The following is a 17,508-nucleotide window of genomic DNA, read 5'->3' on the forward strand; positions in this document are numbered from 1 at the left end:
AAAATAATAAAAAAGGTGCATGGGTTGTCACAGTATGTTCCAGCTTTCCCAAGGGAATGATTTAGGCAATCAGAGCTATTATGTGCTGCAAAGGAACCCTTCTTCCCCCAAAAGAAAGCACAAGTGGAGACAGGCATCAGCTTCTGGAAGGATTGTCAACACTGGGTCACCACATCATTTTAATTATATCCATTGTAAAGCTCAAGATCCACTGCCCTTCTTCAAAACTTATCAGCCACTTTCTCTTGTGACCATCGAAAATGCTTTAGAAATTAATGTCTCAAGACTTCAAAAGTTGAAATAGAGACCTTACACAGGTGCCCAAACAAATTGTTACCAACATTCTTAAGGTTACACACATCAAATATGAAAAATCTTGTGTCAAATATTTGTTTACAGTGCTTGATTTTATAAGGTACTGAAAAGCACTAGTTCTAGTTCAGAAAAGCACTTTATCACACTTCACTCTAAGCTTGTGAACCCTCATGCTGATTTATGATGTTTTGCACAGCATTTCTCTTAAGTGCAGGGATGAATCACATTTCTATCCTGTTTTAGACTATTCAGTGATGTTGGTGGGATTAATAACTACATATTCTTGGAGTTTTTATTTTGCTGTATTAGGGTTACAAAACTTCATTCAAAAGAAAAGGTGCTGTTGTCACTCTGTAATACTAGCACTTGAAGAATTATTGCAGAAGTACTATATAGTCAGTGCCTAACAATTTCTGAGATTCTGGGTTTATAAAACAACATGATTGGCCTGCCCGCTTGGGAAACATCTATTTAGCAAGTATAACTATGAAGCTATATTTAAACCAGCCTAAGTTCATGGTTAGTTTTGACTTAATCTACAAGGATAGACAAAGTCTCCTTTCTTTTCTCCCAACCATGGTTTCCCTCAGATTTTATAAGAAAAAAAAAAACAAAACAAACCAAACAAAACTACAAAAAAACACCAAAACCAAACCAAAACAAAACCAAAAAAACCAAACCAAACCAAACCAAACCAAACCAAAAAACTCCAGGATTCTTGCTGAGTCACTATATCAAATACCTGGTATTTATGGTCCTGATGATGTGTCCCACATTGACCAGGATGACTTATTATGACCTGAGTACTTCTGTCCCTCCCTTTTGTACAGATATAAGATATCAAAGATATACAAGATATAAAGGGCTGCATAATGACATTTCCACACCACCATCTAGGGAAGCCTGAGCAGGGTTGAATGGGCAGACTGTACCTGACCTATGCAGTGCTTCCGCTAAGGCAATTCTTCCATGCTGAGCTAAGGAGCGTCCTAGGAGGAGAAACTCATTGCTTTCTTTTCAATGCTTGTGAAAACATTTGTGTTAGCAAACAGTGAATTATCTGTTCAGCAGCAATTGCTAGTGAGCAAAGGGATTAGACCCTTTAGATTTAGATTAGATTTTAGATTAGATTTTAGATCCTTTGCCTAAAGATGTGGAACTTTCTTGAACCAAAGGATTTTTCCTGACTTAGTTATACAGAATTGCTGCTCCTACATCCATGCATATGGCCTTAGCCTCCCAAGGTAAGAAAACAATAACATAGGGATATCACCCGAATATGTGGCTTGAGATGAAATCCTGTCTTCATTAAAATCAATGAGAATCTTGATATATGCTTCAGTGGGAGTAGAATTTCCACATTGTTTCTTAATTCTGCTACAAGCATACTCAATAAACAGAAAGATTATAAAAATATTTTTAAAATCTCTTCTTGATATAAAGCATAGAACTACAGAAGGAAATTTAATTAAATCTTCAGTGAAGTACAGCTTTCCTGTGATCTTCCTGTTACCTTTTCAAAGATGGCTTCTAGATACAGTTAATGCATGAGATAAAAGTCACTAACATTTTCCTTTTCCTTGCAATGTTATCTAAGTCTCATTTTCCTGTTCAGCAGCTGCTAATAAGTAATGTAATAATAACAATAGGAGATGGGAACCAGTACTCTGAATTTTCAGGAAAGCAAAATTCCAATCTTATCTTATGCCCCTCAAATTCAAATCGTGCAACACAGTTTCTCAGCGGGCTGTGGGTTATGAAAGATGGTGAAAACCTTTCATTACTTCAGGTTTTCCATATTTAAAACATGGGCAGAACTTAACTGTTCTTGGCAGTGAATAGAAAGGTTATTTTTCTTTATGTGATTTCCTTTGAGCAGCCTGCATGTAAACGGGGAAAAAATGTGGATAAATACTCACCCTGTCCCCATTGTCCTCTCCCCTCTCAAGCAAAAACAAATTGCAAGGAAATGACAGATGTGAAATTAAGAATATAATTTTCACTGGAAAAGGTATTATTAAAGACAGATTAGAAATTCTTATTCTTGGTCCCCTTTGTGCACATGTTGTGACTTGATGACATTATGACAAGTCTTCCACAGCATATCAATAAAACAATAACATTAAGAATGAATTATTGTTGGAGTGGGTTATATCTTCATAGTATTTAGTGTCCTGATAGCACTGAACAAAAGGGCACCATTTTTCCCAAAGACCTGAACTAAGGCAATGAAATTTTCCCTTTATGTTTGTACAATATATTTTCCTGTGACTTCTCATGTGATTTCCTTTTTTTCCACAGTTTTCTATGCTCTGAAATCCACTTACCAGAAATGGCAAAACTGATGTTTTGGAATACTTTTTTAAAAACTCACACTACTTTTTTTGCCTTTCAAATATACTGCATTGCACCACACACATTTTTAATATGCAAATTATCTGTATTCTACTTCATATTGTAGGTATTGAATCAACACTATCAACACAAAGTTCACTCCCAACCACAAAGTCTTAAGGTTGTTTTTCACTCCTTCCCACAAGTGCCCTGATGCCTCCATTGTCCACTCTACATGTATATTGTTTCTGACCTAGATTGCGGACTAGTCAGGAAACCTGAGTGTGAATTGTCCAAACCAGAGCCTATACAAGTTCTGCATGAAGTATGAACATGTGATTGACATGAGATATGTCATCTTTTGTTCCTGGCCCACTACAGCCCTTGGTGTTCATCATGAGGATGGGACATGGTGGAGAGCTTAGGTCCTACAAGTGGAAGAATTGGAGGTGACATACCAAAAGGCATTGACACCTCAACAGGACAGACATGGAGTAATCCACTGTGACCAGCACAGGTCTTTCTTGTCAGAACATTTTGCTGTGCTTTATAAACAAAGATAAAGTTTGGATGTTTTTGCAAACAGGGTCTCAAGACTTGGGCAGTTCCGGCCTGGTCAATTAGGCCTAGGGGGAGGTTTTTGACTGACCAGTCTGGGTGACCTGTGAGAAGTCTATATATATGGAAATCAAAATAATAAACTCGCTTCTTTTCTTGCCTGAGAACCTGGGTTTCTATCTCTCTGCTAGCAGCTCAACAGCGACAATCCACAATGATTTTAAATTGAAAGAGAAGAGATTTAGATTGGACATAAAGAAAGAAATTTTTTACAATGATGGTGCAAAATGTCCTGGTCATGTTGGATGCAAATTTAAGCAATCTTGTATTTAGTGCAAGATATCTCTTCCCATTCCAGTGCATTTGGATATTTAAAGGTCCATATTAGCCAATTAATAAAAACTTGCTCCAGAGTCAACTACATACCAAACTCTCTAGGTCTGCCTGAAACCACAGGCTGCACAATGCCACACTGAAACCAAAAAAGAGAATGATGACTGAAAACAGATCAGAAACCAACAGCACAATGAAAATATGAAAACCAAAGAGTGTCATGAAATAGGCAAACAGGTATCAGGAATGAAAGAAGTCAACACACAGATCAGAGACAAAGAGGAATAGTCAGAGAAAGAGCTACTGAGATGCAAAAAATATGGATATCCATATATTTGAAGTAGTATTGGAGGTTAGTTAGAAGCAACAAAAGCAAATTTACATTAACATTCAAAGGATAGAGGAAAAAAAGAATTCCTGAATAGTAATCTCAGCAAATTATTAGGGAAGGTACAAAGTAGAAGAGTAGCAGAAGGAAGATGAGGAATGATAAATTGAAAGTTGAAACTGAAAGTGTTCTTTGAGCGGAAATCCATGCTGACTAAATCTTTGTGTGAAAATTGCAAGCAGGGAATAGATCAAAAGCAATAACAGAAAAATTATCATAAGTGGGTATTAGAGGTGTAATAAATGTCTAAGAGAAGTCCTTGAAAAATTCAGAGCAGCTTCAACACCAGATTTTAATGAAAAACGTGTATCTGACCAGCTAGGCATTAACAAACTCCTACTGGTATGTCAAAACACACCGAAATGAGCCCCTGAAGAAGAAGTGCATAGACAATCAAATCAAGGCAGAAGGCTAACAACACTTGACAACAATAAACATGGCTCAACAGGGGCGAAAGTGACTGCAGAAAATCTGCAATCACAGCTGGAATACCAAAAAGAATGAGCCTCCCAAAGCACCCAAAGCTCTGTGCAGCACAGTGCCTCACAGCACGAGCACAGATGGAAGGTAGAAAGGCAGGCTGTCCACCCAACTGCACGGTGTGTCTCCCCATGGATTGCTGCCACATCCACACCAGAACAACCCTGGCATGCAGTGGTTCCACCCAGGCTCTGAGCAGGATAGAGCAGGCGGGAACTATAGACTCGTTATTGTGCCACTAGCCCTTAATACACATTTCTTGTGATAATTTGCTGAGTTACTTATTGATTTCATTGGTAGATTCTTGTATCCCTCAGCAATGAATTGTACAACTGACCATCTAAACTACTATTTTGTTTTGCTTGAATTTGTCGCTGTTGAGCCACTAGCAGAGAAAGGACCCAGGTTCTCAGTGTGGCAAGAAAAGAGAGCTTTATTATTTTGATTCCAACTTATATAGACTTTTCAGAGGTCACCCAGATTGGTCAGTCAGAAACCTCCCCCTAGGCCTGATTGGCCAGGCCTGAACTGTCCAAATCTCGAGACACTGTTTCAATAACATCCAAACTTTATCTTTGTTTATAAAACACAGGAGAAAGTTCTCATGGGAAAGACCTGTGCTAGCCACATGGATTGTGTTACTTAATGATCTTACAGAATACCTCTTATTCTCTATATTTAGAAAAATCACTAATGATCTTTCTCTATGAAGTTTCTCTGTGACACTGATTACAGTTTCTCTGTAACCACTGACACATGTTTTTTGATCAGATGTTTTTCTTTTCTATCTCAAACATCTCTCTTTCTAAAAGGAAAACAGTTTATCAAGGTGTTCTAGAAAGGGTCAAACATTTCCACTTCTTTTTTTTATTTCCTAGTTTAATGTTACAAAAGTAAGTACAAACCCACAATTTGATTTCTTATGTTGCTTTCCACACTAGGAAATAATACTTCTCCTTGGGACAATAAAGAGTTATGTGTACTCTTTCCCAGAGAAGTTGAGTGCAAAGAAGTTTGGTTAAATTTGGTCAGCTCCATGTTCTGGAATACACAATATAAATCCAGAATCTTAACCTGATGCTTATCAATTAATGATTAGACACAACTGAAGAATTCACACACTTAAGTAAATCTACAAAAGTATTGATGTTACAAGCCTCACTGAAAATTTCTGAGGGGTTGTGAAATGTGATACAAGATCTAAAACTTGTAATTTCTGTCGTCTGATGCTTGTAATGTAGGAAATGAAATTTTAAATTTTATTACTTAATGGATATTACAGCTAACAAAGAAGACCAGTAAGTAATTATCTTGTCCTAAACTGGTACAAAAGGTATTTAGTTGGCTATAAGTCCTCCTGTATTATTCATGTATGAAATATACTTATCACCACTAGAAATGCATGAAAGAAAACCATTATATTCTGAAACATCACAAATTGCCACAGTGGAATCTTTTTGTTTGAAACAGAACTCAAAATCACTATAAAAATAGTTTGCAAAATGGAATTACACAAAAAATTCCATTTACCAGTGGAATTCTGAGTCTTTCATTACAGAAATGTCTGGTGGGGTGAGGGTGCTGATCAATCCCCTCTCTTCCCAGAAAAGCAATTGCAAGAAACAGCAAGAATTGCAGAAACACCTGAAGAGGGATTTTTGTGATGCTGTTTCACTTATTACTTAGCAGATCCTCAGAATCCCTAAAGAACAATTGTTATCTCATCTCACTGAGGAATGAAAAGGAAGAGTAGAGGGTGAAAAGCAGAGCAGCCTATGTGATTGTAACCTAAGCAGCTTAGTATCTTCTGTACAATTTATAGCCCTTCCTATCTCTTTTTAGATGGAAGGCAACAGCCTGGATGCAAATGATGTATGTTCACTACATATACATTTGACACCAAACTGATATGTCAAAGTCATACCAAAAACCATAATACAATACCTGGATATTACTAAAAATAGCATAACAGATATTTAAAAATAGGAGTTGGAGAAAGAAGGTTGTTTTGTATTTGTGTTCACAGAACAAAGTGCTATTCTATATTCATAGCAAATGTATCATTCTAATTTTCAATCAATATTCCATTACTTTCTAAGCTAACACCTAATTGATAAAAGGATTAAAATTATTACAGTAGATTTTTTGTTTACTTTTCTTAACCACTTGTAAAATAGGAAAATATCAAATGCATTTTATATCTACTTAATTGCAACTTCATTTTCCATTATTTATTTTCTCCTGATTTTTGGTCCTTATTTTTCACACTTAGATGGAGAAACCTTTACATTTAAAGGGACAAGTAAGGTCCCTTCAAATAAATATTCACAATACTAACATTTTTAGTAATTATACTAAATATAGCATTAATAGTTAACCATGTACTCAAACAGTGTATTTGCATTTTTAAATTTCTTTAGACTCAATGCAGAAAAAGCAAAACTAATATTTCATAAAATCATCACAAGATGATGATGATAGACTCCCTTACATATTACTTACATTTTGCAGCATTCAAAGATCTATAACCATCTTTGTTTACAGAGATAAACATAAAGTTTTCAGATGAGCAAAAAGGGAATAACTGCATTGGGGTAAAGATAATGATTTTTTTTTTAATTATATGTTTTGCAAAATAGCAAAGTTGCAATAGGTGTCTTAAAACAGACATGGTAGGTATGTGATTTATGGAATGACAAAAAGGAGACTACAGTGCCCAAAAGGATTGAGATACTGAATTTTGCCCTTTTTCACACATCATCATTCCCATTTCTGTATGAATAGAGCAAGCTAAGAGAGAAAAATTTGTCTAAAATGTTAAAATAGAATCTTTGCACATTCTTCTGAGCAGAAACTATTTCAGATATGATTATTTCAAGGAAGATAAAAGCAAACACTATTCATCATCAATATAAGTAGGTTACCATGGACATAATCTTATTTTACTACCTGTTCAAACATATATCTAAGGAAAAGCCATGTAAGTAAACTTCTCAGGACAAAAAAAAATGCAGATCAAGTAAAGAGACAAGGACACTCAACAGTGGGTCTTTTGTCACTTTGAAACGAGTATCCCATATGAGTAAAAGGAATAGTTTATAAGGAATTTACTTTTAACTTGACTTTTTCCAATTAAAAAATGGTATACTTTCTCACAGATTATATCCTTTATAGAGGAAGTGAAACTCTAGATCAATAAAGCTGCAAAATTTTTATAAGCATGTGTATTTGGGACCATTTTTAATCCTTGTTAGTAATAGTATTTGACAGAGGTGCTTCATTTTGTCTCAGAAAACTGCATTCCTTTCATTTAAATGATTTAGCTCTAAATTTACTTTTCCTCATCCAGCCACTCCCGTTGTTCTCATTGATGTCACATTTAACACTCTGGTGTAGAACATCTGATGGAACAGCAACAAATGCCACCATTGTTTAATGGCAGCTACAACAAAGCTTTCCTGACAAAATTAAGATTCTGAGGCTCATTGGGAGCTGGTGTGAGCCAAGGGAGTCTGCTCTTGCCTTTGGATTTCTGCCAGAGCATTCAATTAAAGGGCCTACAGTTTCATACCTATAGAGTTCAAAACTTCCAAAAGGGAATCTGACTTTCAAGAGGTTCTCAAGTGCCTTTCTTTGCTGCTTTGAATTTTTGGCTGACAACTCCACCTTTTCCTAGGAGTTGCTGTGCTGGCACAATTGCTTATATACTTCCAAAGTTGGCTTCTCATGCTTAGCAAACAAACTGAATATGTGAATTTGAGGGATTTACTATTTGTAGTGATTATTTCTTGGAATGTGGTAAACAAATGACCTACTTACATAGGGAGCAAAGAGGAAGAGGAGATATCTCAGATGTATGATTATCCATACATTTAGAAGAGAAAAAACAAAATGAAAGGCTGACTGACAAAGACCTTCTTTGGTCCTTGAGTCTAACATTTTTTATTCACTAGGAATCTCTGAAAATCCTGTAAGCGCTGACAAGATGCTCTGGCCAGAAACGGAGAAGATTATGAAGCCAAGACATGTATTTTGAAATGAAAATTATTAAAAATTTCTATCTTATTTTTAGTCTTTTGTGAAAAAGAATCCATTCTCAAGTGAACCTAAACACTTCCTTTGAAGCATTGAGGTGATTTATAAGGCTTTAAGCATGAGGTGTGAAAGCAGTGAAATACTAACTTTATGGGGTGTGGGGAACATAATATAGTAAATATAGAAGCTACAGCTTTAATATAGTTACACAGCCAGTAGACAGCCCAGAACTAACTGTGAGGCTGTTGTATAACAAATCTCAGTGGAAATACTTCAAATAGGGTGTATTCAAACGCGATACACTTAAAAGAAACATTGCAAAGAGAAAGAAAGTTTGGAAAGAGATCAACAGCTGGCGACTTAGTAGAAACAGAACACAACTTGCTCTCTTCAAAACTTCTCAGAAGTGTTGTAGGTTGTGACACAGTAAACCCCATTATAAGATACACAATACACAATACACAACAATGAACACCAGATCTTGATCTCTTTCTTCAAACAATCACACTTACATCCCATTCCCCTCAAAAATGACTATGAGAAACAAATCTTATGTCAAAATAATAAAAGATCTTTGAAACTCCCTGCACAGAACTGGGGAAGTACAACAGAAAACCCTGCAACACTAACACATGAAAAACATTTAAGTTACTGAATAGACCTTCCCAACTCTCAGGCAGTCAAATATGGGACATGTAGGTTTACAGCTCTTTAGATATAGAATGGGAGGGAAGGCAGGGAAGGGAGGGAGGGAGGGAGGGAGGGAGGAAGGCAGGCAGGAAGGCAGGAGGGAAGGCAGGAAGGCAGGAAGGCAGGAAGGCAGGAAGGCAGGAAGGCAGGAAGGCAGGAAGGCAGGAAGGAAGGAAGGAAGGAAGGAAGGAAGGAAGGAAGGAAGGAAGGAAGGAAGGAAGGAAGGAAGGAAGGAAGGAAGGAAGGATTTGACAGCATTATGTTTATACGCCTTTAAATTTCTGCAAAAGGTCTTGACAGGAAACAAACACTCTCTTTCCAGGTGCCTCTTTGCATCCACAGCAATATTAATGCCTTTTCTTTCAAAGAGGATAGAATATCTCTCTGCTTAAAAGTTGTGTTTTTGAAAATAAATATGAAAAATCTAAAGAAAATATTGCACTATATCAGATTTAGAAGGAGGGTGGAAGATGTTTCTTTTTATAATGTGCTGGGGGGGAAAGGGGGTGTTTAGTTAATTTTATGACCAGTTGACAATCAAGTGAACTTATGTCTCCTCTAATAATCCTGCAGAATATCCCAACTAGAATAAACAGATCACACGTAGTAAAAGATAAATTATATATACAATATTTAAAAGATAAGAAAATAAGTCAAGATTTATAGCTGAAACCTACTTTAATCGTATCTTTCTCCAAATTATTTTTGACTCTTAGTCTAACCCGGAAGCCAAATATTTTGAATTGATATCTTTTCTGGCAGTGTATAATTAAAGATTAATTTGTAACTCTTGAAAAGTAAAGCAGAGCAGAGGATATTCTTTTGAACAGGCTTTACATTAATGAATCAAGCTATTTTGTAGTAGATTTGGATAAGATTTTTTCACCAAATCTTTCAAAAACAAAAATAGTATCTGTTTTAAATAATGCATGTTCAAAATATTAAAATTAAGTGGTTTAGGGGGAAAAGTTAATGTAACAACAATAACAAAAATATTCAATATATTTCCTCAAAAAACCCTACAACCATATTTTGAAGCAAAATTGATCAGACAGTTACAAATAGCTTTGAGATTGTGCAGTCATTTATATACTCTTAATATTTTACTATGCAGCAAACAAGCACTTCAAAACCTAGAAGGATCATACCTGAAATGGTTTAGAACTGCTGATGTAGAGCGTCTGTCTGATCCATCTGTTTTCTTGATTTCCAAACTTGTACCACAACAGCCATCCCTTAGCATTACTCACAGTTCTTCGGAAGACTGACAGCTTATAAACTTCTTTCCCAAACATGTGATAATGAAAGCGGAAAACACAGGTTCCATTGCCAGAAGGGTTGAAGAGAGGACTAAGCAAAACTGCTTTATCTCGGAATTGGCGTGGCTGAGAGGATTCCAGGTAGAGGTAGTGTCCTCTGGCTGTGCCTGTGGTGTGATCCTTCAAAGGGCCTGTATTCACTGTGGGGGTTGGACCCTGTATTCTGACCCAGTCAAAGTCATCCTCCACATCCTGCTCCCAGTTGCACAGCCCGCTTTCAAAGTTACACTGTAGGTCAGGGTCTGAAATGTCAACAGAAAAGACTCTCAAAAATAAAAAAGCAGCATCAAAAGGGGATAGTGCTTTAATATACTTTTTTTTTATCCATGCAAAAATGTATTGCTAATATACAGAAAAAAATGCATTTCTTCTTCTTTTTGAAAGTATTCCCCTCTGAAGGATATATGTACACTTGTCTGTACATAAAAAATTATTTTCAATCTTCTTTTTCAGTATATATCTCTCAAATTGTACTTAATTTATTGAATAAACAAAATTGTGAAAAAATTATCTATGTTATTAATTTTATGTATCATTACAATTAAAGAATGTAAAGTTCTTTAACTGAAAGTGAACAGATCAAAGAGTTAAAATTGAGCTTAATTGGATGAAATACACCACACCATACTGTCTTGTTGGTACGTGTAATAAGTGATGTAATATATTTTTGCTTGGTGGATATAGTCCTAAAAACACACTGTGGTTTAGATCTTTATTGTCCACAATAATATTAGCACAATAGCTTTATCAAGGCTAAACTGAAGAGAAGGGTTTGTAACACAACTGAACTTTTTTATTTGACACCAAGGCAAAATATATTGATTACTTCTAATGTAAGACTATAAAATTTGTCAGAGGTGGTGAACTTGTACTCCAACTTTGCATCTGCTTTTCATAAGAAATAACTAAAATTATAGCCAAGTTTTTTTAAATTAAGCTATTACTTTTAATTATGAGTTTTAAAACTCGTATCTTGTTGTAGACCTCAAAATAGGTTATAAAGAAGATAGACATTCCACAAGTAGAAAAACTAAGATGGATGGAAAAGCTTTCACTTTCTTTTAAATTTAGAGCAGTTTTAAGTTGATATTCAGCAAATATTACTGCAGACTGATATCCCCTCAAGCATGTAAGGTGCCCCCTGTTTCTCAAACTGATTGTGATTTGCATAATTTAGTTACTTCAGGATGTGATAAAGCAAATTCTAGCTAATTTTATTTTATATTAATGTTCTCGAGTTCTTAAAATTGATGAATGCATGCTTCAGGGGAAAAACCATCAACAGCACCCTTCAGAACTCAAGGTGAATGTCAAAAATGTGAATGACTCATGGCTTTCCTCAGTACTTTCAAGTTCTTTGTTTGAAGGGGACAAATATAACCAGCATAACTCCTATCTTTAGTATAAATATTTTAACTTTTTTTTTTTTAATAGGAAGAGTATTGGTCCTAAGAAGAGATCAGATATACACTCCTCTCAGTCCATGAGTACATCTTATATTATACTTCTGTCAGTAAAATCAAAGATAGCACATTGACTCAAAACAACTGGCAGACTATAAATCCACTCTTTTAAAATAAACTTGTGATGAATGTTCATGTTTTACACAAGTTAAAGAAATATAATTGCTTTGGATAAAAGAGATTGAATTCCATGCACCCTCAGTCGTTACTCATTATATGCATTTAGGTTTAAAATTTTCATTCTGTTCCTTCACTAACTATATTCAGTGGGATCATTACTGGCTGTGGTGATTCTGTGCTCTTTCAGTCCAGAGATGAATTGTAAAGTCAATTTTTGTGTGGGGTAAGTAAGCAATAGGGGAAAGTACTTACCACAGGTGTCTTCATCTGATCTATCCCCACAGTCATCCACAAGATCACAGACCAATAAACTGTCAATACAAGCTTTTGTGTCTCTGCACCAGAAATTATTTGGACCTTCACAACTTAATGCTGGAGGTGGGAGAGCACAGTTTTCAAATCTAACATCATCAATTGCTGAGACGCCCTCATAAAAACCCAGACTGATTTTATCAAGTGAAAACTGGAAAGGGTGGGGAAGGCGTCCAAGCTGAATGACTGCCTGCAGCCACTGATCTCCCTCGCTGTAGTATGTCCTCCAAAGGACTGTAGGCTGCTTCAGCCCATCCACAAGCAATTGCAGCTCTGCTGCCCCAACTGACTGTCCGTAATTGTAATACCTAAAATGACAAAAATAAGGATGTTAAGTGTGCAAATGATGAGAGTGGACCACGTCAGTTACAATGACCATATCTTTTCTATGTGTGTGAAAAATATAGGAAGTTCACAGTGCCTATAATTCAATCCATTTTCTGAACGATGGATAGGCTAACTATATCAGTGTAGACCTCATTTCAAGAATCGAAGATTTTGAGAGAAGAAGCATACTTCATTAAATTGAAACCCATAACTGAAGAGACACATTTGCTTTCCTATTAAGCAACAAACACTGCTCACTCAGATGCATAATATCTTTTCATAAATTTAATTCAGCACATGGTTGTAAAGTTTTAAGAAGGAAAACAGAACACTTACTGAATGCATAAGTACGCCTTCTATCTATGTAAGTTTTTGTTAACATGTTTCCTTCTACAGCATTTAAAAATAATAAATACTTAGGTTGGCAATTGTTCAACAACACTAGGAGCAGAAGCAGATATATAACCAACATCTTGTAACATCCAACTTCAAGTCATGAGTCTTGGATAATAAGACAGTTCCACTTCCTATGGCAGATATATTTGACATTACTGAGACAAACTGCACTTAATAACATCAAGGTTAGACCAAAGCTTTATTAAAACAGTAGCACCAATTTGGCCTTAGCAAAGAAATTATCAGTTATATTTTCTCTGTCCATCTTTGACAAGTTTGCACAAAGACTGAGACAAGACAATTACTGAAAATGTTTTTTTGGGTTTGATTGTTGATTGTTTGCTGTGGGTGTTTTGTTTTTCTGTGTATATGAAAAAGAAGTGGAAGTAAGGACCAATTCTCACTCTGAAACTTTTACTTAAAATTGATGACATCTTATTTTGGATACTGTAGGTGACTCAAGGATGCACTAGATTTTTCAGTGCTTTCATTTTCTTGAAAAATTTCACATTTTTAAATTTATTTAATGAAAGAATTGTTAGCAAAAAGACAGTGGTATTTTCCCATGTGCATGCAGGCACAATCCTTTAGTACAATTTAGCTCAGAGCCTGACAACAAAGTCATGCCATCTTTCAGTTCCATTCTCCAAGTGCTTCATCTTATATCTGCATATTGTTCACAATGAAGACTATATGCTGACAGAATAAAATGAAATAAATACGTCAGAGAAAGATGCATCTATTTCAAGCTGTAACCTCAATTTCAGTCCAAGAGAAGCAATATGAGACAATCCAGGAATTTTAAATGCAAATTATTTCATACCAAAAGGACAGAGTGCAATTTGATCCAGTTTGCCTGAACTTTGGGCTTCGTAGCCGAGCTATTTGTGAAATGCTGCTGCTGCTCTTCAGAATGAACATAAAATGACCTGTTAAAATAAAACAGAAAACAACTTTACAGGCTGAAGAAATAAAGGGTTTCTAAAAGTTTTTAAAGCATTAGTGGCTACAACTTAAAATCTGGTTGAAGAGCAGGTTTATCTATTCCAATTCTCTGTTTCTTGGCCCGGCTTGTCTTACCTTCGGGTTTGTTAGAGGTGTGATCCCGTGGAGGAGCTTGTTTCTGGAACACAGGTGGAAGAGCACTGCTGGAACTTCTTACCCAGTCAAATCCATCTGCATTTACAGTTTCAGTCCAGCCACAGCTCGCTCTTTCAAAGTCACATAGAGCAGCTGGAACAAAGAAGAGACATTTCATTTCTATATGACATTACTAAACAATCTTTACAGTATGAAAAGTAAATAAAATGTTTCTGTCACCAATATTCTTGAAATAAGTCTAGGGAAAGGGCATAGAGAGGCAGAGAGTGGCATAAGCCATTTGCTTAGTAAAAGAGTAATCTCAGAGGAACCACCAAGCCATCACCATGTGCAATGTGCTCAGTGAATCATCCCCTTCTCTCTTAGGGTGCTTCAGCCAAAGCACTGAAAGCAGGTGAGGAGGTGCTGAAAACAGACCTCACAGTCCTCCTGGCACACAGCAAGAACATTGGGCACACAAAACAGTAGCAAACCTTCTGCAAGATCTTTCTTTGTTGTTGGAGCCAGAAATTAAATCCCTTTTTCTCCTAACGTCAGCAAGTATGCCAATGATAACAAAACCCTTCCCCTATGCATAACTGGAATGAAGTTAAATATCAGGCATTAGTGAGACACTATGATATTGGTTATCCTTCAAACACAAACTATTGAAGTGAAAAAGATCTGAAAAGCATATTCAGCTGCATTCTTCAATTCTTCAATTAAATGAACAGTGATATTTTAGAGAAAGTCTATATTACAAATAAAGGAGGGGAAAGGAGTGGAAGGGTGCAATTTATGAATGAATCTCAATTGACCAACATTGATAATGTTGTAATGAAGAAACTTTTATAACTCTTATCACAGCTTTCAGTGGTCGTGGTATGGTATGTAAAATATGCAAATATCATATGAAGTCTCCTGAGAAATACATCTATGTTTCTTTATGGAAAATATTAAGAGGATTTTTTGTTATGTTTGATTTTGTTTTGTTTTGTTTTCCTCTTTAGAAACTATGTTACACTACATTATACATAATTTTTTAGAAAGCATGAAAAATTACTGATGAGGCATGCTAGTAATATTGATGGCTATAGCTTCTAAAAATACAAGGTTTTGTGAATTATTAAGCAAAGCACTTAAAATTCCACAGTTAACTGCAAAAAAAAATCCACAAATATGGAAGAACAAATAATGTTTAAGAGATCAAAGAAAATATAAGTTTGCCTTATATATGGTGTATGTGGGCCAGAAATGCCCAAAGATAAAATGATGAAAATCAAATGTGTCTAAAAAACAGAAGGAGGAATTTTTTTGACAGACTGTTTTGATAGAGTAAAATGAAGACAAAATATATCTGCAGATATTTAAGGACCTAGGCATGAGAGAAATGACTGAAAATCCCTAGAGAGAACATAATGAAAGAGGAATATGGACAGCTATTTTTGATTTTCTTTTTACTCGATAGAATAAATCATCCCATATTCCCAGGAGAACAGCAACAAAGAATATGACAGACCTTGGACACAGATGGTTACACCAAATGAGGCAAATAAACAAGATAAAACTGTTAAGTCTGAGCCCAGACTTCTTGCATCTGTAACTTGTAACACAGACAAAACACAAAAGAAAAGATGCACCAGACCATTTAGCTTAAGCATGGATGAGTACACTGGGATAAAATAACCCTGAAACCTTCAACTAAATCTCAAACCAACTATTTAACACCTTGGGAAAATACAATAATAGAGCAAGCTGGTTGAGCCTGGGTGAAATGCACTTGGATCTTGATGCTTGATAACACTCCAATTATCCAATTGTCTTGTCCCATAACTTCTTTGACTGGCACTTCCATTTAGGACAGATTGTTCAGGAGAAAAGGCACTTGCTTGGGTACTTTTGTACTTTCTCTCACAGTGAACTCACACAAACTAATCTGCCTTCTCTCCAAAGACTTTTGTTTTTGCTTTTCTCCTATTTCTTTTTTTTCCTCACATGCTCTCTTTATACTCTAACCACCATGAGAGCCTGTAGACTCTGTGAGGCTGTCTTCTCCTCATGTGTTTAATGAATTTATTGCTAGTGTTTCTTAAACTTATTTTGTCATCCTTACTGTGTTTTTACATTTAACCTACCAAAATTTATCATATTTTCTATATTTTCATTTAGAGAATACTTCAAATATTTGTTTGATGTTTTTTAACTTCTAGTGGTATCCATGCCCCCTGCATGGAAACATTTTTCTTTGCTGCCCCTTTTAGCATATTTTTTAAGTCTCCCTCAGCAATCAAGAAGGAATCAATGATATTGTGATCATAGCATCTGAGAGTAGTTGGCTTTGTTGATGCTTTGAGAAAGCTGCCTTTAAGTCTTCAGCAGTTTCAGTTTTCCCTGAGCTGACTTGTTACCACAAAACTCTAGATTTCTTTCTGATTTTGGGCTCCTATGTAAAGCACTTTGTCCTTTTCTATTTTGATAAGCTTTATTCAGAGGCCTCACAAATCAGATGTGCAGCTTCTGGTAGCTGAGTGATGCCTAACAGGAATTTAATAAACAGTCCTGCTCAAAACAGTATTTTAAAAACAAATGTTTAAGATATTTTCATTTCTTCAAGAATGGAAGTTCATAAATCTCTGCAATACCCAAAATTTCTCCTTGTCCTTCAGTGCATGTAAGTTTATACAGAATGCACCACAAATAAAAAAATCCAGGTGAAGAGATATAATCATCATTGCTTGCTTATAATATTTTTTTTACTTAAAAGCTGTTTTTAAGGGCTCTAATATGCCAATAAACTTTAAACTATTTTTTAATCAGTAGTTTTAAGATAAATTTAGGAACTTATTGCCAGGTGGAAGAAATAAAAATTGTCATCAAATTTAGGAACCAGTTAACTCTGGACAGAGTTATCCTAATAAGCTATTTTAACCCTCTTTAAGATACAAACACACTGAAAAGGATTACATCTGCCTTCCCATTTTTATGTTTTCTATCCCAGCTACTATTTACTAAATTCATTATATACTCAGTCAAATAACACTGTACTTTGTAGGTGTATTGGCTGAACTTCTACAGTGAAAACCAAATAGATACCAATTAAAAAGTTTCTTAAAAAGTACATCAGCAAGAAGAAATGGTAATTGGAACAAACAAACAAAAGAAAAAGAAAACCAAAACCAAGTCATTGTTTGAAGATCAAACAAGTTTGATCTTTACAAAATCCAAGACATAGTTGCACCTTCCCTCACTTTGCACCTCCAAATATTACCTACACCCACCAAAAAAAAATCCCAACCAGAACCAAAAAATCCATACTTAACGATTTAGGACAAATAGATACGGTAGTCTCCTCTACAGA

At 35.5% G+C, this 17,508-nt stretch overlaps 1 protein-coding gene across 1 annotated transcript in view; it reads right to left on the reverse strand.

The window, feature by feature from the left end:
* MALRD1 (MAM and LDL receptor class A domain containing 1) overlaps positions 1-17,508 on the reverse strand; it is a 229,886-nt gene that overhangs the window by 158,652 nt on the left and 53,726 nt on the right. Inside the window, exons 15-18 of the mRNA XM_085050566.1 lie at positions 14,151-14,303; positions 13,894-13,999; positions 12,288-12,655; positions 10,282-10,694 (exon numbers count right to left, since the gene is read on the reverse strand). Of these exons, the coding sequence (XP_084906692.1) occupies positions 10,282-10,694; positions 12,288-12,655; positions 13,894-13,999; positions 14,151-14,303 (1,040 nt within the window). The remainder of the gene's footprint in view (positions 1-10,281; positions 10,695-12,287; positions 12,656-13,893; positions 14,000-14,150; positions 14,304-17,508) is intronic.

Source organism: Lichenostomus cassidix, chromosome 2 (genome assembly GCF_008360975.1).
Source record: "Lichenostomus cassidix isolate B80296 chromosome 2, HeHo_3.0, whole genome shotgun sequence".
Taxonomy (NCBI): domain Eukaryota; kingdom Metazoa; phylum Chordata; class Aves; order Passeriformes; family Meliphagidae; genus Lichenostomus; species Lichenostomus cassidix.